Source organism: Chlamydotis macqueenii, chromosome 4 (genome assembly GCF_036417535.1).
Source record: "Chlamydotis macqueenii isolate bChlMac1 chromosome 4, bChlMac1.mat, whole genome shotgun sequence".
Classification (NCBI taxonomy): domain Eukaryota; kingdom Metazoa; phylum Chordata; class Aves; order Otidiformes; family Otididae; genus Chlamydotis; species Chlamydotis macqueenii.
Genome location: NC_141559.1, coordinates 82325673 through 82347313, shown reverse-complemented (window position 1 = coordinate 82347313; position 21641 = coordinate 82325673). Strand labels below are relative to the sequence as shown.

At 44.1% G+C, this 21641-nt stretch overlaps 1 protein-coding gene across 2 annotated transcripts in view; it reads right to left on the bottom strand.

Moving 5' to 3' along the window:
• The window catches only part of ATRN (attractin), a 149095-nt gene that overhangs the window by 34114 nt on the left and 93340 nt on the right, over positions 1-21641 (bottom strand). For both annotated transcript variants that reach the window (XM_086746152.1, XM_086746153.1), the window contains exon 25: positions 6671-6732. In XM_086746152.1, the coding sequence (XP_086602278.1) occupies positions 6671-6732 (62 nt within the window). The remainder of the gene's footprint in view (positions 1-6670; positions 6733-21641) is intronic.

Here is a 21641-nt window from a genome sequence, read left to right as displayed (position 1 = left end):
AGAAGCTTTTTTTCCTCCTACTTTCTGTTGGAAGGCAACTGTGCAAACATGGAAGCAGCGGAAAGAAACAGCTGCGTGGAACGAGAGCCATGTTGGAAACTGATTTGGAGTGAAAGCCTACGGGTGGCAGAGTCCTGGCCAAATGTCTTGCTCTGCCAGCTACAAATATCCACCCACTTCCAAATGGCTTTAAAAATAAACCTTTGCTGCAGGACTTGCTTCACCTTCTGTTTCTTTCTCTTCCAAAAATAACAGCCTACCAAGAGCCTCCTTCATCCCTGAAATCCACTGTTCATTCAAGTCTTCCCTCTACGCTTCTTCCCATCTCAAACAACGCTTCTCCTCATCGGTCTCTCCGAAAAGAAGGTAAAGGGGACAGAAATGTTCTCAGGCTCGTAACGTCCTAGCATGGTCTGCACGCAGTCCTGCAAATGTCTCTACAGGCAGCACATCCAGTAGCCATACCGGAACTATCAGCTGTTGGGTTTCCACTTTCCTCAGGCCAGTGATGAGTCCAGTTTGAGAGCACTTCAATTTTCCAAGAGAAAAAGAGCAAACCAGAAAACTCAGATGTGAAATCAGACTGGAAGGACAAAGAGCCACCTCTCTCTCTCTCTTTGGAGACATCCAACACCCCTGGAGAGTTTATCATCCCGTGGAAATTTGAACATCACTCCTCATTTGGGTCAGGTTCTACCAGATGCAGCTTCCATCGGCCTACGCAAGTTATAAAAGTTTCTGCTTATGCAGCACCAATATTGCAATAGCGGGAGAAGATACATTTACATTTTATGGACAATATTCTATTTGATAAATAGCTTAATTAAGTAATTCTTAATTATTTATTAGATTATTTAAGTACAATAAATCAGCAACATAGTTATAAGTAATCTCCCCTCAGTTGCCCTCAACATGTGCATTAATCGTTAACTGATAAGCCTTCAGCGCTCTTTGTATTCCCATGCTGACACAAAAATCCGAGCTTAACACCCTGTCTGGTTTTATCCTGTACTCCAAGCTCCTTTTCATAGCACAGAGGACATTCTCTCCACTCCAGGTATCCTTAAAGCTCTTCAAACAGCTACACTTAAATTTTTAAATGGCCGGAAAACGTCATCAGCACTTGGATACGACGCATTCTCATGAGGAAAGAAGAAAATCCATCTGGCTTATTAGGGCCCAATTATTAAACTCTCCTGCAATGTTTATCAACATCAGAATTGCTAATAAAAACGGCAGTTTGAAATGCCAGAATATACAGCAGCCTCCATACTAATGCGCTTTAACATATATAGGTCACTCAATAATTCCAGAAAGCACTGCAATGATTGCTAGAAACACATCCCAAATTATTTTGATGAATTGGCAGCTATTTAAGTGCTATTTAAAAGCAAATTTTAATATGCTGGAGGGTTACAGGACACATATTTAAGTACTCGATGCATTAAAACTTGAAATAATTGGAACGAGTACATAATGCACATGGTTCCACACTTGGCTTTTGCCAAACAACTATCCGCAGCCGACAGCAAACAGATCTGATCTACGGATTAACGACCCTATCTTCCCTCTAAGGATGGCACCAAGGTTTAACAAGCCACAACCCACCTCATTTGTGGCAGGTGATGTTATTTTTCTTTTCTATCTGTTTTAAAAATCGACTTATTTGCTAGCACAACCAATGACGCCCTGTAAAACCATGGCAGCTTCCATAAACACAAGATCAGTCTAACTGGAAGTTTGAGGTCTTTTGGGAAAGTAGGTATTAATATATTTGTCTGGTTTTCTGCTTGTTTGGGGTTTTTAATTTGGTTTTGTTTTGCTTTTTAGGGTTCAGATTTACAAGTCCTTCTATGATATCATGAAGAGCCTAACATCAAATAAAGGGAAAAAGTCATCTTGCAGGTCTAGAAGATGGAGCTTCAAGTACATACACCAAAAATCATGGGACACATGCTGAAACTGGAGTGGAAATCAGTGTTATTTTGACCTGTGCTTTGAAGGCTTTTCCCTCGTACTGTTTTCAGGCATGAGAACAAGCTACTCCGAAGGCGGGGGTGTCTGAGCAGGCTGCAGCTATGAGTGGGATCGGGAATCAAGCATAGCGTTGGCCTTGTAGACTCCTTCCATTCTCAGTTCTTCTCTTCCATAGTCCCTGCACTAACCCAGTCATCTCGTCAACTCAACTCCTTAGAAACATCCAAATGAATTACAGCCAGTGGTCCGTGGAGAGCTAAGTGGCTCACCCTGAAGTGGACACCTATGGTAACTGAACTTTGGTGTCCATCACCTGCACCGACTAGAAAAGCAGCTTCGACAAAACACATGCAAAAACCTAAATGAAGGTGTCAAAGCTATAAACTGAATCCCACTCAATAAAGGTTTAAAAATCCCAAACCACAACATTGTCACAGGAGACTTGAGAGGCCGAAAACGTAAATGGGCTTAGATAATAATGGGGCTAATTAACAGAGGAAAGACCAAACAGTCTAATTGCTCTGGTCTGTGTGTGACCATTGTGGAGGACAAAGTAAAAAGTGATGAGGACAACATGGAAAGAAGTCAGTCCTGGATGCTGAACTGTTAAATTTCTTCATCTTGCCAGAAATAATGCAAAGATATTCCCAAACTCTCCCTTTTCCTCAAAAAGAAAACTGATTCAGATGGCATTTTAGGCACATAGTTAGTAATGCCATTTCTGCTGCAGTGAGAAATTATTTAATAAGCACAATTCCAGGTTTGAATTATTGCAACTGGCCATTCCCACTTATTGAAAACACCGGGCAAACGTTTACAGCCAGGAAAAACAATATACAGCATATTAAACCATCTGCCTGACTGTTTTACGGAGACAAACATCGCTTCCTCTGAAGTTTTTCTGAGGAACAAGTCCAATTATTTGCACCAAAATAAAATTACACTACCTGATATTCAGACCTTAGTAGATGCAAACAAGGTTTCACGTGCCACCATAGAAACCAAAAACTTGCAACTTTTGTTCCATTCATGAAAAAAAAAAAAACAAACATTTTTAATAATCACTGCAAGACTATGATGGGACTAAAGAGAGTCAGTGGTGAACACCCCTAAAAGAACCTTTCAAGGGCAGATATGAAAGATGACAGGCAGCAGTCAAGAAATGAGATGAACTGTGCATGTGAGGACACAGAACAGAAATGCCGTGTTAGACATCAGAGGTCTACGGTAAACCAATGTAACAAAGCTCCGGATGAAATCATAGAATAGAATCACAGAATGGTTTGGGTGGGAAAGGACCTTTAAAGCCCACCCAGTCCAACCCCCCTGCCAGGAGCAGGGACATCTCCAACCAGATCAGGTTGCTCAGAGCCCCGGCCAACCTGGCCTGGAATGTTTCCAGGGATGGGGCATCCACCGCCTCTCTGGGCATCCTAGGCCAGTGTGCTACCACCTTCATCATAAAAAATTTCTTCGTTATGTCTGATCTAAATCTACCCTCTTTTATTTTAAAATCATTACCCTTTGTCCTATTGCAACAGGCCCTGCTAAAAAGTCTGTCCCACTCTTTCTTATCAGCCCTCTTTAGGTACTGGAAGGCCAGAATACGGTCCCTCCGAGCCTTCTCTCCTCCAGGCTGAAGATGATGTTATTTAACAAAACCCCAGAGAAAAAACAATTGTACCCATTCACACTCTCACAAATGTCAAATGTACCGGCTGGCTGGTCTGGCCAACATCACTTGTGTCCCACACAGAGGATAAGGGATGCCGGCTGTCAGGTCCTCGTCACATCTGCTGGCTTCTTTCCAGGAGACAGCAAACCTGGTTTATAGGGCTTACAGGTCTTCTATACCCTGCAGGGCTCAACAGCTTCTTTGGCAGGACCCTTTGGCTTTGTTCCCTTCACACTTCTGACCTTTTAGACAAGCCTGTTGGTCAACACCTCCATCTCCTCATTTTGAGTTTCTTAGGGCTTCTACACTAGGAAAAGGAACGGCAGCAGTGACGTGCTGTGACATTCCTGTCACTCCCACAGTTCTGGAGCAAGAGGTCTTCTCCTGACAAGTTGTAGGGTTACGAGCATGACCCTCTACTTCTTTACAGCCAGCTGTGTTAGAATACAAGCCATGCTTTCAGCTCTTGTTCTGCTACTTCTTGTGGTGCTTACACATCCTTCTTAATATTCCTCTTACAAATCTCCTCAGAACTGGCCAATAAAGTAGAGAAGTACAGCAGAAATACAGATGCACTTTTTTTTTTTTAATAAAAGGAATAAAAAGGATCATTGATGAGTAATACGAGCTTAGAAGGCCAAATATCCAAAATAACAAATATTTTCACATCTTCTGTATGTAAAAGTACACCGGTGAGAAATACATAGTATAGATAGGCATGGTAGCACACAGATTTTTTTTGGAAGACAAGGAAGCACAGATACTAAGAAAAATGTTTACTAGAGACTGTCAAAACAGCTCAAACTATCAGCAAGATCTGTAAATGAAGAGCTGTGTTACAAAAAGCAGAGAGGAGGAAACAGAAAAACCAGTTTGCTTGCAATTAATTGAGCTCTGCAAAGGTTAACAGTGGTTAGAATATCATTTCTCCTGCGGCTCCAATTACGATGCAGTATTAATGACCCCGTAACTTCACCGTTCTACCCAACCTTTATCCACTGACATTTTCTTAGCTTAAAATAAAATGTTAACGTGCTGCAAAATAACACGATGGTAACACAGCCACACACCTCGTGCTGAACACCAGCTCCAGAAGGAGCTCCATGAGTCGAACAGCACCTCTAGATGTGAGGCACACCGGTGCTCACCCACAACGGCCTGGCTCTTAAATTAAACGGAAATAAAATCTAGCAGTCATGTTTCATCACTGCCTGATGTTGTTCTCTGTAACTCTGCGTGCCGCACAGAGTCCGTCCAGTCGGTGCCTGTGATTCTCCATAAATCAAGCAGTGCTGGAGTCTGGCAATCCAGCTTGCACTCCAGTGCTCACTGGTGGGACCAAACCGACTTAAATAATCACAAACGTCAGCAACGAAACTGAGAACCTAAACCTCCCGTTTCTCTGTAGGGTTCCCCATGCACCTCAATACACAGTTGTTTCTTCCAGTAGCACGACAGAAGACCATGTTTAGGATGGGGTTACAATGAAGTGGAAAGAGTAACTTCTAGAAGATGGAGATGTGCTACAAGATCACCAGCACAGAGAATTTTCCAAAATTTCCCACAGAACAGCAAAATTAAGCAACACCCTTGAATGTGATAACAGACTCATTCTAAACACACATTCTCCAGAACAAAGTCCCTTTTTGTGTTCATTACACTGAAAGAATTGAGATGTATCTCAGTTTTTGAGCTAGAGGTGGCCTATACCTCAAAGGTGGTTTCGGGAACTCTCTTTAGGCTTTTGCAATAAATAATATTGCAACATTGCTTCTCAAGGAGATCCACGCGATAGTGGCGAGGGAGGGAAGGAAAAATCACTGCTGACTATCTTCAACCTGCCTAACTCTGGACACGTATTTTCAACTGCATGTGCTCACTGAAATACTTAACTCTCCTGTCTTCTGCCTCAAATTGTCGTTCTCTTCCCATAATGGAATATCGAAGAGCTTCAAACTCTCGTATGCAGGTGGATGCTGGTCTAAAGAACCAATGGATCCTGCGGATTGACCTTATGCCATTAAGAAGGAGCTAAGGAACCAAATGCTTCTCTGTTTGTTCTCTTTATTAGTAACTACCCTGCCACAAAGACTCTTATGAAAGGCTTGGACTACGACGGATCCAGCAGGACAAATGCTTGTCTGACCCAGGAGTAAACACCGACTCTCTATCAACGGAAGCCAGGTGGTGGTTCAAGTCTGGTGTTTACCTGGATTGTATTAAAGTTCTCTTGATTGATCAAGTATTGCTTTATGTTTGTGGAGCATTAACAGTTCCTAAAAGAGAGGCCAATACATTAGATTTTGAAATCTAAAGAGATGGCCTGCTATGTTTTGGGAGACATTTAAACTCTTTGTTAGGGCTTTATTTTTTTGACGGATGGAAGAGGAAACAAGCATTGAAACTGCTTCTGTTGGTTCCCACTGCTGGGGAATCACCAGTTCACTTCACACTAAGAAACAAACTTCACCAAGCAGTTCATGACGGACAGAGGAGTATTTGGCTTCAACAGTGTTGAAATGTACTTTTGTATTTAACTTGACATATTTTCAGAGTTCAGTTTAAAATCCAAAGGTGCTACCTCAGGAGTGAAATTAGGCCACGCTTAACTCTGCAAAACCACTTCCTTCATTTATAATTTGTGTCTGACGATGTGTGAACATCTGCAATTTCTGTAGGCCATACATTATTTGTATGATGTGGTAACTCAGATGAGGTCCTCTAGATCACTTCAAAAGTAACTTCTCCATTTCAAAAAGCCTCCCCCACCCGCAACCTCCCTCTCCCTGCATGCAGAGGACGAGATGCATTCGCAAAGACAGGCAGAATTTTCTTAACATATTCCCAGATTAAATACTTTAAACGTAATAAAGATTTCCCTTTTCTAGGCTGTGATGTAAGCAGGATGTTTAATTAAAGAAAAAAACAAACAACAAAACAACAAACAGTATACTGAAAAACAAAACCCAAAGATTTTTCCTAAAGAAGAAATATTTAGCTGTCTTAAATGAAAAGTACCTGAAAAACGTCACAAAGAACTGCACCAGGTCCATAAAGTTGCTGTGTTGTGAGAATGCAATCTGCAAAAGAAAAACAAACGCTTTCTATTATTTCCTGAAAAGAAAATTCATACTCGAGATGCATTGTTGCAGGGATGAAAAAATTACAACGAAATACATCTTTACTTCAGTTCGTTAACACTTTTGAACGCTGTTTTGAAGCAGCGCTGAAATATTCTGAGGGAAAAGGAAACGAACTGTCACTTCACATTATTTTGAAGTAATATATCCAAAAAATTAATATAAATAACATCTCTCTCTCCCAACAATGTTCAAGGAATAGTCTTCAGTGCATGTTAACTGCCTTGGAGGAAACACCAGTTCAAAAATTAGAACCAAAAAGCTTCACAGAGATAATTAGAGCATCTTTAATTACTGCATACACAGCGACCCAACGTACAATATTTCAAAGTTCCAAACTCACGCTCCTATTCAAACTACATTCGTACAGGGAAATCTCCTGGAATACGGAACTTACACCCAGAGCAGCGAAAAGGCACGAGACGCAGAAGAGAATAGAAACTGTAAAAACAGCTACGGCGTTCATCTCAGCTCGCTGCCCTGCGATCCGCTCACACCGCCAAGCAACGCGGAAAACAAGCGGGGTTTTTTGGACAAAAAAAAAAAAAACAAAAAAACAAAAAAAACCAAACCAAACAAAAAACCAAAATACAGAGGGAAGAAGCGAAGGGGAAAGTGGGAGGTGGTTGGAGGCAAAAGGCAAGATTAGGGAGCCTGGTGAAAAATAACAAAGCGGAGGGGAGGGAAGCCAAGAGCAAGGCAACTTGTGCGCTGTTAGGAACCAGAAGTTCGTTCCAGGTACCTCCTATTTCCTCCGACTATCAATCTCGGCACCACAGCAGGATGTTAACTCTTTCATGAAGTAACCGACTTCATTTCCAAACTAAACTGAGCTCTGCGCTTACAAAAGCTTTCCATGGATATTAAATTCACTTACGGCATCGTTTGTTGGTTTTTTTCCCCTTAATAACCTGCATGTTGTGGCATCATTAGCACAAACAGAAATCTCTCCCCCCAGTAAGCCACATCCCCAAAATCACGAATATTTGCAAAACGAGTTATTCCTTGGATTTCTGTTGCTCTAGAACACCTTCTATCGCCATATTTGCTTTAAATATCCATTGTCACTCGGTACAGAAGCTGACCAAAACAGTTTTCCTGTAAATATATGGAAATGCTCTTAAGCTGAAAGCTCCTTTACAGCGCGGAACTTCTGTTTCGCTGGAAAGCGAATGCGAAACCTGCAGCCCAGATGCTCGTGACCTCAATATCACCGCCTACAAAAGACAAGAAAACACAGAGTTTCTTGCTGATTTTTCCCTTACAAAGCGCTTCCTAATAGCTTTCTGATTAGAAAAAGAGAGTGAGTGTGATTTCACTTTTTATTTTAAAACTCAGCGCATGGTAACGGAGGTGGTTTTATATACGCATAACCATTCTGGCATTTCTTTAAGGCTTTTCGTACTAAAATATCACATCCCAGAATACAAACACCTAATATATCCAGTATTTAGAAACACGATCTGAGAATAATTATGATGCTGACTATGAAATACACATTTCAAAACAAAGACCTTATTATGTATCAACAGCTTATATTTAAAAATCTTCTTGCAGAAAAAGAAAATTAAAAGCACAAAGAAATCATCAACGGGCCAATCCTCTCCAGATGATTATTAAGACCAGTTTCTGTGGTGGAAACCAAAGCTTGTGCCAATTAGAAGGAGGAACAAGTAGCTGCTGATTTTACAAAAGGAGAGATCCCATGAAAGATTCGCGAGACCGAGAACTCATCTCTAAACTGTTACCAGGGAAGGGCTTCTCATTTTTTTGTAGGAAAGAAATAAAACACAGAAGGATTCACACAGAAGCATCATAAATGCTTTGGTGGTGGTGGTCCTTCTCCCCGCCTGTTGGAACTCTTCTCTTGCAAAGACCACCTGAGGATCTGTACCTCATTTATGGAATAAAAAAAAGTCTAGGTTGGCTTCTGCAATTTCCTTCTCACAAGCTGAAAACACTTTATGCTATTAAACCTGACCAATCCGTGTCACAGGCAATTTAGTATCATAATTGCTAATGGTTTGCTTACTTAGAGCTTAATTTCTTAATATAATCTATTCCGAGGACTTAATTAATTCAGTTACATAGAAAGTTTGGTTAGAAATAGCTGTTCAAAGTAGACTGTTCATTCTGGAGAGAGGAAAAATATGGCACAAATTTCTTAGCGGCATGGATTTTTAATTAAGTTGAAGTGACAGTAGAAGATTCATTTTTCCATTCTCAAAAAAACTCATTTTGTAGCACAGGAATAAGCAGTGTAACTGCAGGAAAACACCGCGTGTCTCGCAATGGGGACCGGCAGAGCCTCCTCCAGGTACTGAGCAGAACTTCAGCTCAGCTGCAAAGTCAAATTGCCATTTTCATAGAATCATGGAACGGTTTGGGTTCGAAAGGACCTTCAAAGCCCATCCAGTCCAACCCCCCTGCAAGGAGAAGGGACATCTCCAACCAGATCAGGTTGCTCAGAGCCCCGGCCAACCTGGCCTGGAATGTTTCCAGGGATGGAGCATCCACCGCCTCTCTGGGCAACCTGGGACAGTGTGCCACCGCCCTCAGTGTAAAAAATTTTTTCCTAATATCCAATCTAAATCTACCTCCCTCTATCTTAAAACCATTACCCCTCATCCTGCCACAATGGGCCCTACTGAACAGCCTCTCCTCATCTTTCTTGTAGGCCCCCTTGAGGTACTGGAAGACCGCTATCAGGTCTCCCCGGAGCCTCCTCTTCTCCAGGCTGAACAGCCCCAACTCTCTCAGCCTGTCCTCATAAGAGAGGTGCTCCAGGCCTTTTATCATCTTCGTGCCCTCCTCTGGACCTTCTCCAACTGGTCCATGTCCTTCTGATGTTGGGGGCTCCAGAGCTAGACACAGTACTCCAGGTTGGGGTCTCACCAGGGCAGAGCAGAGGGGGAGAATCACCTCCCTCGACCTGCTGGCCACGCTCCTCTTGATGCAGCCCATGATGCGGTAAACTATCAGAACATAACTCTTTCCACGTGTGCTGGAAGTTACTGTTATTTTAGAGAAACAGAAGCCAAGCGGTTAGCCACAACGGACATGAGGCAAATCTCTGTCCAAATCCAAATAATTTCTAAGATTATAGATAATATTAGTAGCCCTACTCTAAACTTGCTAATGTACTGATGAACATTTCAAGTATGGTATTTTCATATCAGAGTTTGGGGCATTTTGAGTATCTAAATGTTCAAGAAAACTATGAACAAACACAAAAAAACATTGTTTCTTCAAATTTTCTTTCCCTGCTAAGAATTCTGGATTATTTACAGGTCGTATTTTTGCCTTTCTCCATGACTCTATAAAATGACTCAATTCACATGAGCGCTGCCTTTCTTTTCAACCCTACTTCACACGAGGGATGAGGAAAAGTGCAATTGGAATTGGTATTTTGGACAGCACACGCTCCCGTAATAGAATTGTAAAGGAGAGAAGAAGAAAAGCCTAATTAACTTATGAAACCGAAGAAGTCCAACAGAGAAGATGCGACGCGAAGCGGGCTACTGGAGTTTGGCGCTTGCTGTGAATTCAGAAGATACGAGAAGGGTGCCTACTGCTGGATCCATTAACGTCGCCTAGCAGGTGGGAGAACGCCACGAGCCCTCACGTTTCGTAAGTCTACGGGACCACACAGCACTGGAAAAACCATGGAAATTCAGAGATTTCAGGCTGCTTTGCTTTTTATTTAAACGCAGCCCCGGCACCAAAACTAACGAACAAAAAAGCAGCACGTGAGACCAAAAGGCTGGGAGCTCCAAGGGCTTCCAAAGAGACCAAGCCAACAGCCAGACGAGCTGCAGAGGACATTGATGTACATCTTCCTGTTTCCTCCGCAGCACCGCCACTTTCTCTTTTTCTTTTTTATGGTTAGAGGCAAGGATTCAATCTGACCTTGGAGAATACAGACAACAGTAATAGGATGCCGTGGCCTGAATGCTGAGTGCCTGCGCTTCCGTCAAAGGACCAGCTGAAAAACAAACAGGTTTTAAGTATTCTTGAGCGATGCCAAAGTTATCAAAACATTCATTTTGCACTCTATGATAGCGATGGCGGGAAAGACCGCTCTTCTGCTCAAGAGAGACATCATTCCCAGTCGCAGTTCTCCTTTAAACACAGACACAACATGCCCTAGCGAAACACACGGCAGAAAACACGGATTGTTCTTGGTGCTCTTCACTCAACAGGAGGAGCAAGCCAACTCTAACAGCCTCGGTGGCGAGGTTTCAGGGAAAACCAAGCCAATCTAGCAATCCAGCTCCACCACCTAAAAGGCGGCGCCGGCTCTGCCACATGCCGCTGCTGCTGTTTCACATGTTCTGTGAACATCTCCAACGAGCCAAGGGAAGTTGTTAAGCCAGCAGAGAGCCAACGGTAGGAATGCAGGGCTGTTAGCTGGTATTTCTGAGCTGACCCAGCTCACCAAGGGATGAGGCAAACTCAGCAGCAACCCAAGGGAGGAGCACCGCTAGATGACCTTTTTTTTGGGCAGATGCCTCTCAAATTGTCTTGGCTATGTTAGCTCCCAGGACAACTTTTCAGAAGGAAGCATCTGTTTACTTCTGCAGAGGAGATTTATGGGATTCAGTCACAGATTACCTCTGTGCCTGGCAAGGTCATGGAGCAGATTCTCCTGGAAACCATGCTAAGGCACATGGGATATAAGGAGCCGATTGGTGACAGCCAGGATGGCTTCACTAAGGGTAAACCATGCCTTACCAATTTGGTGGCCTTCTATGATGGGGTTACAGCATCGGTGGACAAGGGACAAGCAACTGATGCCATTTACATGGACTTGTGAAAAGCTTTTGACGCTGCCCTGCACAACTACGTCCTTGTCTCTAAACTGGAGAGACATGGGTTTGATGGACGGACCACTCAGTGGACAAGTAATTGGCTGGATGGCTGCACTGAAAGAGTTGTGGTCAACAGCTTGATGTCCGAGTGGAGACCGGTCACGAGTGGTGTCCCTCAGGGGTCCGTGTTGGGCCTGGCCCTGTTCAACACCTTTGTCAGCAACATGGACAGTGGGATAGAGTGCACCCTCAGCAAGTTCACCGGCGACACCAAGCTGCGTGGTGCGGTCAACATGCTGCAGGGAAGGGATGCTGTCCGGAGGGACCTTAACAGGCTGGAGAGGTGGGCCAATGAGAAACTCATGGAGCTCAATAAGGCTAAATACAAGGTCTTGCACCTGGGAGAAGCATTATAACTCCTTCCCTCTGTGCAGGATTAATGTTCGGTTACGTGCGGAACAAGACACCTACACTGAAAAAATAAGAGATATTTGCATCTCCAAGGGAAGGAAGCAAAGTTTGTTACAGACTGTGACTACACCATCATTTTGACCCTTCCGTAAGCGATGTTGGTGCCCAAGCCTGCATCCGTGCCCTTCCTTCAGCCACTTGTTCCCGTACTTCCCATTACCCAGCAAGAGTGTAGAGCGCATTTGCAGCTGGATCAGACCACACAACCCACTGCAGCTGAAAACCGATCTTTGCTGAGCCAGCGTTCAGGTGGATCCACACCCTGGTCACAGTGACAGTGGCAGTAGGACAGTCCCTGCAAGAGGCACCATGGAATTCTTTTAAATGAACAGCAAAACTATATCCTACATTTTGAAGCTAGGAAGAAAATTTAAGCTGACTTGATCCCTGCAAGCCTTCAAAAGCACTAGATAGAAAAATTAAACCAGAAGTTTGAGACAAGGAAGGGTCATACAGCAATTAATTGGAACTTGAAAAACTCTGACACACAACAACTTGAAGTAGAGTGTGATTTGGAGGTGGGAGATCCCGGAGAGTCTGCAATACGTGAGATGGTGTAGGTGTGAACATCAGGAGGAAGAGCTGTGATGCTCAATTAACAGCTGACAGATTTGAGTAGAGGAAAACCATCCAGAGCTGCACCACCAGCTGATCTGACAGCTGAAGGGCCAGGAGAGTGGATCACAGAGAAGTCCCAGACATAAAACCAGATTGGTCTACTCCTGCTTGCATCAAAATAATTACTCATTAATCATCAGAAGCTCAAAAACAATTTATATCCAAGCGCACTCAACAGAATGCTGCTTTATATTTCGTAGAAGAAAAACTTCCGGCCAACTTGGTGCAGCGAAAGAGGTTCACATGCTCAGATTTACATTCTACAGCAAGTGAAAATAAAATCTCTACTAAAATTTGATTTTCACACCTATGACTACGAGCCACGCTGCTCCTGTGTGAAGGGCCAATGAAAGAGAGAAATTACTCACTCCTCGCTCACTGCAACACTAAGCCATCCAGCTTTACGGCACAAACACTTGATACCGTGCAAATACAAAAACTAGCTCACTTCTGAACTTACACCGAGATGGAAATCGATTTATATTCCAATCCTTAGTGCAGCAGCCACAAATTGTCACTTTTCAGCTAATTGGCTGCAGGCAGCAGTTGGCTCAGAAACGCCAATTACATCCGCGTTGTCGCCCCGTGCGCGCTCTGGGATCGCCGTGCCGAGCAAACACGGGCATAGCCGCCTCTAAATTAAAACTAGCGCTTAAGGTTCAGTCCCCCATTTCCCTGCGTTCGGAAAATTACCGCACAAATCTGACGAACGGGAAGTATTTGCTCAATAAACAGCCAGGTGTTGAATAGCGATGCTCATCTGAATTTGAAGCGCGCTAGCAAACAACGGTCTGGCACGTCCCGTAATTGGAACGGCAATCTCTGATCAGACCCCACGCACCTACTCGTTGCCATAACGCACTACCAAATGCCACGAGAAACCTGAGGCAGGGTCAGAAAAAAACTCAAATACCTTAAAACTGAAGATCAGCCGTTCCTAGACCTCTGCTGCGTGCGCTCCCTATGCTGTCCGCACGCTGAAGGTGGCAACGGTCACGCAAGAAAAGAGTGGTAAGGTAATTTGGGGCTATTGTAGCAATTTTGCAGGAGAGAAAAACCCAGAAATAAATGCAAAACCCAAAAATAAATGTAAAACCCAAATCAAATGACCCCAGCTCTTGCTTTCAGAGCTATGGCAGTAAGAGGGAGAAGGTGACGTAAGAGCAAAGGTAGCACTGCAGTGGTGGTGAATCTCACGGGTTGTGTAGGCACTGGTGGTGGTGCCAGGCTGTAGGAGAATACAGGTGAGAAATCATAGAATCACAGAACGGTTTGGGTGAGATTGGACCTTCAAAGCCCACCCAGTCCAACCCCCCTGCAAGGAGCAGGGACATCTCCAACCAGATCAGGTTGCTCAGAGCCCCGGCCAACCTGGCCTGGAATGTTTCCAGGGATGGGGCATCCACCACCTCTCTGGGCAGCCTGGGCCAGTGTCCCACCACCCTCAGTGTAAAAAATTTTTTCCTAATATCTAGTCTAAAAATACCTCCCTCTGTTTTGAAACCATTACCCCTTGTCCTGTCACAACAGGCCCTGCCGAAGAGTCTCTCCCCGTTTTTCCTGTAGGCCCGCACAGCCTTGTAATCTCTTTTTGGGAACTGGAGTTTGGAGTCAGGTGCTGGATGCTCCTTCCCAAGAGCTCTTGCTCTGTGCCTGCTGTGAACAAAGGCGGCACGCTTGTGGTTGTCACTAAAGAATTGTGAGAGCGGATTTGATAGACCTTGCTGCAATGGGTTAAGAGGTACTGTCCCAACTCTTCTCTCACCTAGGACTTAAGTAGCATCCAAGGAGGATTAGAGAAGGAATCCAGACATCCAAGGAGGGTTCGAGAAGGAATCTTAGAGAAGGAACTATAAAGATGTCCCTGCTCCTTGCAGGGGGGTTGGACTAGATGACCCTTGAGGGTGCCTTCCAACCCAAACCATTCTACGATTCCATGATTCTGCCTCAGAAGTGCAAAGTGCAACTCCTCAACCTGGAGTTAAGTAGCCTCCAAGGAGGGCTAGAGAAGGAATCTTAGAGAAGAAATCATAAATTCTGCTTGAGAAATGCCAAGTGCAGCTCCTCAGATCTCCAAGATGGCAGCTTTCCACCAAAGTCCCATGTTTTGCATTGCAGCAACGAGGCCGTCCTTGCAGGTGACTCCACAGGCCCAGCAGCCAAGGTGAAACTGAAAATTCTAAACTAACCTCAGCAAAAATCCCTGTTGGTTTTGTAAAGCTTGAGAGAACATTCAGTGAAGAAGGGTGAGGAGTAGACCCAACAAGCTGAGGTGGCCAAGTAATAATTAGAAACTCGCTAAGGTGGATTTCCATGGGAAGAGGACCTCTTCCAAGCTTTATGTTCTTGTAAACGACTGAACTGGTTTTACAGTTGTTTCAACTTCTTGTTGGTGAATTCTGGTGACTTTTTATATAAGAACTCACTCTTAGGAGTAAAGTTAAAAATAGTGTATTTCATGGTAACGGCAATTAAGTTCAGGCAAATTACTGTCATCAGCAGGAGACAAAGACTAACAACATTAATCACTTCTAGCAGTAAACAGCACCACAGCTTTCAGTTGTACAAAGGAAACTCCTTTAAACTATTTCAGACGGTTTGGAAACAGAATCGAACGGTCAAGACTCTCCCAACCTCTCACACTCCTTGCAGATAAAAGTCTTCACTAACTGTTGGCCTCTCAAAATCGAGGTATTGGTAAGGTGTCCAGCTGCATACCTTGGAAGGCAAATTTTATGCTTGGAATTCAAAAGATAAAGGGTAAAAAGGGTTTGAGCCCCCAAGATCAGAAGGAAATGGACCAGTTGGAGAGGGTGCAGAGGAGGCCACGAAGATGACCAGAGGGCTGGAGCAGCTCTGCTGTGAGGCCAGGCTGAGAGAGCTGGGGCTGTTCAGCCTGGAGAAGAGGAGGCTCCGGGGAGACCTGAGAGCGGCTCCCAGTGCCTAAAGGGGGCTGCAGGAAAGATGGGGAGAGACTCTTCAGCAGGGCCTGGTGTGACAGGATGAGGGGTAATGGTTTCAAAACAGAGGGAGGTAGATTCAGATTGGACATTGGGAAAAAATTTTTTATGCTGAGGGTGGTGGAGCACTGTCCCAGGTTTCCCAGAGAGGTGGTGGGTGCCCCATCCCTGGAAACATTCCAGGCCAGGTTGGCCGGGGCTCTGAGCAACCTGATCCGGTTGGAGATGTCCCTGCTTCTTGCAGGGGGGTTGGGCTGGGTGGCCTTTGAAGGTCCCTTCCAACCCAAACCATGACATGATGCTATGATTCTATAAAAAACCCCCAAAATATAGATGAGATGGTGTCACATAGCTCCTGCCCTCAAACAACTCGCTTCCAAACGGCTTATTTTTGTCCAAGAAGAGATTTCTTGTTGCTTACAATCTCTTGTCCACATCTAAGCTTGAGGACTGACCTGCAGGCTTGGTAGAAGTCACCTGAAAAGGGATTTTTGGAGCAATCCTGTATGTTGCCCGTTTTAATTTTACGGCCTGTAAGCAACAGTACCTTCGCAGGCACAGCAGAAAGACTTCACGCCACTTCTACTCTCAATGTTTAACTAGAGGAAAAAACTTCTCAAATGAAATGTAGGTAAGGAACTCACTCCTTTAAGAGGAATTCAGCTGAGAAAAACAATGCAATAAACTCTCTCATTTAAAAAAAAAAAAAATAAAGCACATTTTCCACTGCTCGGTTTAAAAGCAACAAGTTCAGAAGTAGGAGATGTCTTGAAAACCTACATAAAATAATCAACCCTTACGCTGGACCTCAGAGGTGTTCACGCTGCAAAGCTGTTCCGAGTTACCTTGAACTTGGCAGCAGGGACACCGCGCTCGTGCGTTCGCCCATCAGCTGGCAGGCGGCTCGCGGGGGACACGGGTCGAGCCCGGTACCCCAAGACCAGTCCCAGCAGCAAAGCTGGGCTCGCTCACAAAGCGCCGAGCAGTTTGCTCACGCCTCAGAAAGAGGGAAAAAGGTAACGAGCTGCAGCGGAGACGAGTCACTCTGTAAACAAAATGTTCTGCTCCACTCTTCCCAGTTGCTCAAGTCCCTCCCTCCAGCATCAGCCGCTGCTGCGTGGACGGGTTTGCGAAGGATCCCATCCCTTGGCTTCGCGCCGAGCAGAGCTCTGACACCATCTGTGTGTAGGATAAATTACATCCCTCAGCACACCAACTCTTTACAGAGAGTTTCAGCACGGAAAAAATGAAAACTTGCGCACACCACAGCTCAAACGCTCTCTCGCACCCCGAAAATCCAGGCAAAAGATGAGCTGCGCAGCCTCTAACTGCTTGTGTGCCAACAGCTTGAAAGGAATAAAAGTTGTTTTCCCCAAGAGCTTGCAATGTAAAGCAGCTAAATATGTATTAGTACTTTTTTTTTTTTTTTAAAGCAGCAAAATAGCTGACAGATGGAAATGGGCAAAACCTCACGTCTTGCATCACTTCTGACCAGCCAACCACTGGAAATGCACGCAAGGCAGAGCTTGGTGTCGCACCGCTGTTAGCGGAGAAAAAGCTCTGTCTGCCTCTTTGAGGAAGCTCTGATTGCTACGGATTATACGGGATGGAAGATTTAAAATGTTTCTCAATCTGTATCACAAAAGGTTTGCAATATGCCAGCCGCAGAAGTCTCCACAGAAATTCTGAGGATTTTACATCCTTAATAAAATAAAGTAGTAAAATAAGTATATATGCATAATATATAAACCCTGCATACAGTTCAAAGTAAACTAAGTATAAATTTATATAAATAACCCAATAAAAATACTTTTTAGTGGCAACATTTCCCACATTATCACACAACACCGAAGCCTCACGGTGTTTCAAACCTGAAGTCACATTGCTATGTGAAGTGCCAGTAATAAAAAAAAACCCCACAAGCTTACTTTCAACAAACTGAAGAAGAAAAATAAAACAAAAAAGAAGATAGCATAACCAAAAACTTGGGCAATAATACAAAGGTCAATGCGTTTTAGGATTTTTTTAAATGATGCACACGCGTAGTTATGAAATAAAGTGCTGGGAACTTTAACAAATGTATTTTTCTCCACTGCATATCCAGGAGCTGGCAGCCTGATCTGTGTTTCTAACAAAACCAGAGGAAAAACGTCGGGTACCTTGGAAGGAAACCTTATGCTGTGGAGCGCAGGGATGGGCTGATCAAAGCTCCTGACACAGCACGGGTAACAGCTCCGAAAGAGCTCTGAAGGCAGAAATCCCAGGCCGGGCCGTTTTACTCATCAAGGTTTTATTTGTCGAGAGCCTCGGCGATGATTTTGTGTTAAAGAAAGCTTAACATGGAAAAAAGCTCACTGCTGCGTAGGGAAAAATGAACAAGCTATGTATATAAGGTCTGATACAAGCATTTTAAAAAGGACAGGTGGTTACTATCTGTAAGACCTTGTAGGTGATGTATTTCACTATTTTGTCATTACGAACTTCCCAGTAAAAAACTGATCCGACAAATCAATTTATCACAATTTATTTTGATCCCCACAGTAAAAATATTCATGGAATTTAAAGATACTTTGGGTCCAAGTAGAGAAACCATGCTAGTCTTGCACGTAGAACTGATTGTTTTAAGAAATAATTACACATGACACTCACAGTTAAGGAAAAAAAAAAAAAAGGAATGGTTTAGAAAAAGAAAAAACAACCCAAAAGCATCAATTGTCCCAGAAGTGTATTATTACACAGGGCTGCGATAGGATTACACCGCCCCGACCCAACCTCTCCCCGCCGCTTGCCGACACTGCTGTGAGCAAGATCTGCCAAGATGGTAAAAAAAAAAAAAGAATAATGAAAAAAAACCAACATTCTTAATAATATGAGATCAGGAAGCTAAGCGAGAGAAAAAGAAGTTTTAGGTATGTTCCCGGAACGGTTCGTTTCTAACCCAAGCAGACCCACAGAGCCATCTGAGAGCCGGGACTCCGGCGCTGCCTTCGCGCCGGCTCGCTGAACAAGCCGGAGGCGCTGGGTTTTGTCGCCCCGTGTTAGCACAGGATGTATTTTTCCCCCGTGGTTTAGCCCTGCTCTCTCTACCGCTGCGTTTGAGTACGCTGCCGCCTTATATTTTATTGGCGGCGCGCTTTTCTCCTCTTCATTAACTCTGCTTGCTATTCTTTGACTCTTTAAATAAGCTTTCGGAGAAGAAAATATATCTAGCTCTTTTGGTAGCTGTAAAAGCTTCCCAGCAACGGCTCACATCGCTCGTTTTCTGAAATATATTTGAACGTGAGGTTTACATTTACATTCAGCGGTGGCAGGCTGTATTTTCCGGAGTTATTCAGCCCAGAAGCACAGCAACCGCAAGCAACCAGCACATCATCACCCCGGGCCTCACCCCGGAGAAATTAATTACCTAATGCAGACTTTGCTTCCATAGAAAATTAATTCTGCTTTTTTTTTTTTTTTTGGTATTATGCTTTCCAGCCCTGCATCTTAAAAAAAAAAAAAAAAACCAAAAAAAACCAACAAAAAACCAGCTTCCTTAAAATTCAGACAATCCGTACATGTCTCACCCTCATATCCGAAAAACCCCTCATCCTAAGAAATCCTCCTGGTATTATTAAATCTGTATCTCATTCTATGTCTCTCCCTTCTCCTAGAACTTTCCTGATTTATGCAGCGAAAGTTTTGGAAGGGCCACACGAGCAGACTTCCAATGCTATATGAACATCTTCTAACGAACCTCCCAAACCGCGATACGCCAGTTGCTACTGCTCATCCCCAGTATAGCTCAACTTGCAGATATAAAACCCCACGATTCCAAAGCATCCCGGTATCCTGATCTCCCAGCATCCTGGTAAAAGGATAAAAATCCCATGCGATTATACAGCACTTGGGAAAAATGTAGCGCGAGCACTTTTCAAGGCCGCTGAATTCACCACATCCCGTAAAAAGGTGCAACGCATCCCAGCAAGGGTTAACTGCCCCTGAGAGAAACCTCGGTTTTTAAGGATTTGAGAAGCTGCTAACAAAAATACTGCTTCATACGAACGGGAACAACATCTAAAAGGAGAAGAATGTCATTGGTTTAGGCCAAAAATAAGAAGGCAGGAGCAGATAAAAAGGAAGCAGCTGTTTCGTGTTTAAAAGTATCATTTAACCGTTCTGTTTCAAATTTTTTCTGGCCCCAGCAGAAGATGTCAGTTTGCCTGTTCTGAAAAACCAGCATGTAATTGCGTGCCTGCAAAAGTAATTACATTCAACGGCAAATTTCATCAGATTAACAAATTGATTTACGTTTCATTGTTCGGTTTCAAGCAAGCCTCTTACCGCAGCGAGAGAGATGCGGCGCGAGGGGCTCAAAAGCACCTGCAGCTACAGCTAAATAAAGGCAAGGGAGATCATTAGCAAACAACTTTGGCATTCCGGTGCTTTCAGCAGCGGAAGAAAAAGGACATTTTTGGAACAGAAGGGTCCCGGAGAGGTAAGGAAGGTTGTATTCCTAATTAAAGGTGCATGAGGCACGCCACGGACCAGCAGCAAAGCTATCGAGATCACCATCCCCAGGATGGTTTCAAGCCTACGTAATTATTTTATCAAAGCAATCACTACCTGTCTGTATGTATTTTATTCTCTTCAGCCAGCAACAAAGACATTTTTTCTTTCCCCTTGCCCTGACTGAGAGCTTTCATTCAATTAGGCTGTGGCTTTTGATTACAGGACGAGATTAATTCAGAGAAAAGCGGGAAAGCTCCACGGGCCGTATCGCGTCCTGAGGGATATTTATGCCCTGTATCAAATATCTGGTGTTTCCTCCAGAGATGAATCAGGGTGTCAGAGTCAGTTACGGACTCTGCTTTTGAACTGGCGTAGGATTTCTTCAGTCCTTCTCATTTTATGCGTTATCAAAGCCTTTTAGTTTGGCTGTAAAGGTCAAAGAGGGAACCCTAGAGAGCACCGCTGCCGGCAACGCGCGTGTCACCTTCAAGAGGTCGAAAGCCTAAAATAAAAAGAAGGCGGAAGGTGGGATGTGACGTTCCTCCAGCTCCGTTTTTAAGCCGAGGAGCGCAGTCTTCCTCACCTGGCAGGAGCTAAGGGCACCCCAAAGCTTTCCTTGGCTGGAGCAAAGCATCAAAGCAAAGGTCTGCAAGAAAACAAAACGCGTCCCGAACCACATTAAACGCTGAATGGCAAGTAAAATTACAGCTTAATTGAAACTGGTATTAAAATTCAGGCTAATGGAGAGCACCTGTTTTATGGGTAATACTGCCAATAAAAAGAGCAAGATGGGGAAAGAGCATCAGAAGAAGAAATTTAATCCAGAAGTGCTTTAATGAGGGAGATTTCCTTTGAAAAACGAGAACTTGGGAAGACGTCAGTATTTGCGTACTGCTGGACACAAGAACCACGAAAACACTGAAATAACGATGATAAAGATCAGAGCAAGAGCTTTGTCTGAGGACTGGGAAGGCTTTTTAGGAATGTAATTCCTGGCACTTGGCTACTATTTCCCGCCTGAACAGCCACGTTCCGCGTAAAGGAAAACGAGCCTGCTTTAATCAGCCAGAGAGCCATTCCTCAGAAGAGTCTCGGTCTCGTTTATAATTCACCTCTACGCCGAGATCCAGCTGACACCAGCAGCAGACGGCTCCACGTGAACTTTGCCTCCATCCTAACGCAGGAAATATCTACGGGCTTAAGAAAAAGGCACATTGACGCCGTTACTGCCGGCTCTGCAAAGCCAAAGAGATGTGAGGAGAATCTGGAGGACGACGTTCCCGCGTACATTTTGAGCGTATCGTTGTAAATCAGCGGGAAAGTTTTGCAGGTCAAAGGAAGCCGCTAAGGAAAATAACGCAATCCCAGAGCAAACCCTTTGGTTGCAAGGAGAGGCAGAGCAGAAATCTTTTGATGCATGGGAATAAACAGCACTTAGGCTGTTTCCTTCGACTCGCAACTGAGGAAAGAAGAAAAGGTCGTAAAAACGTACCCAAAT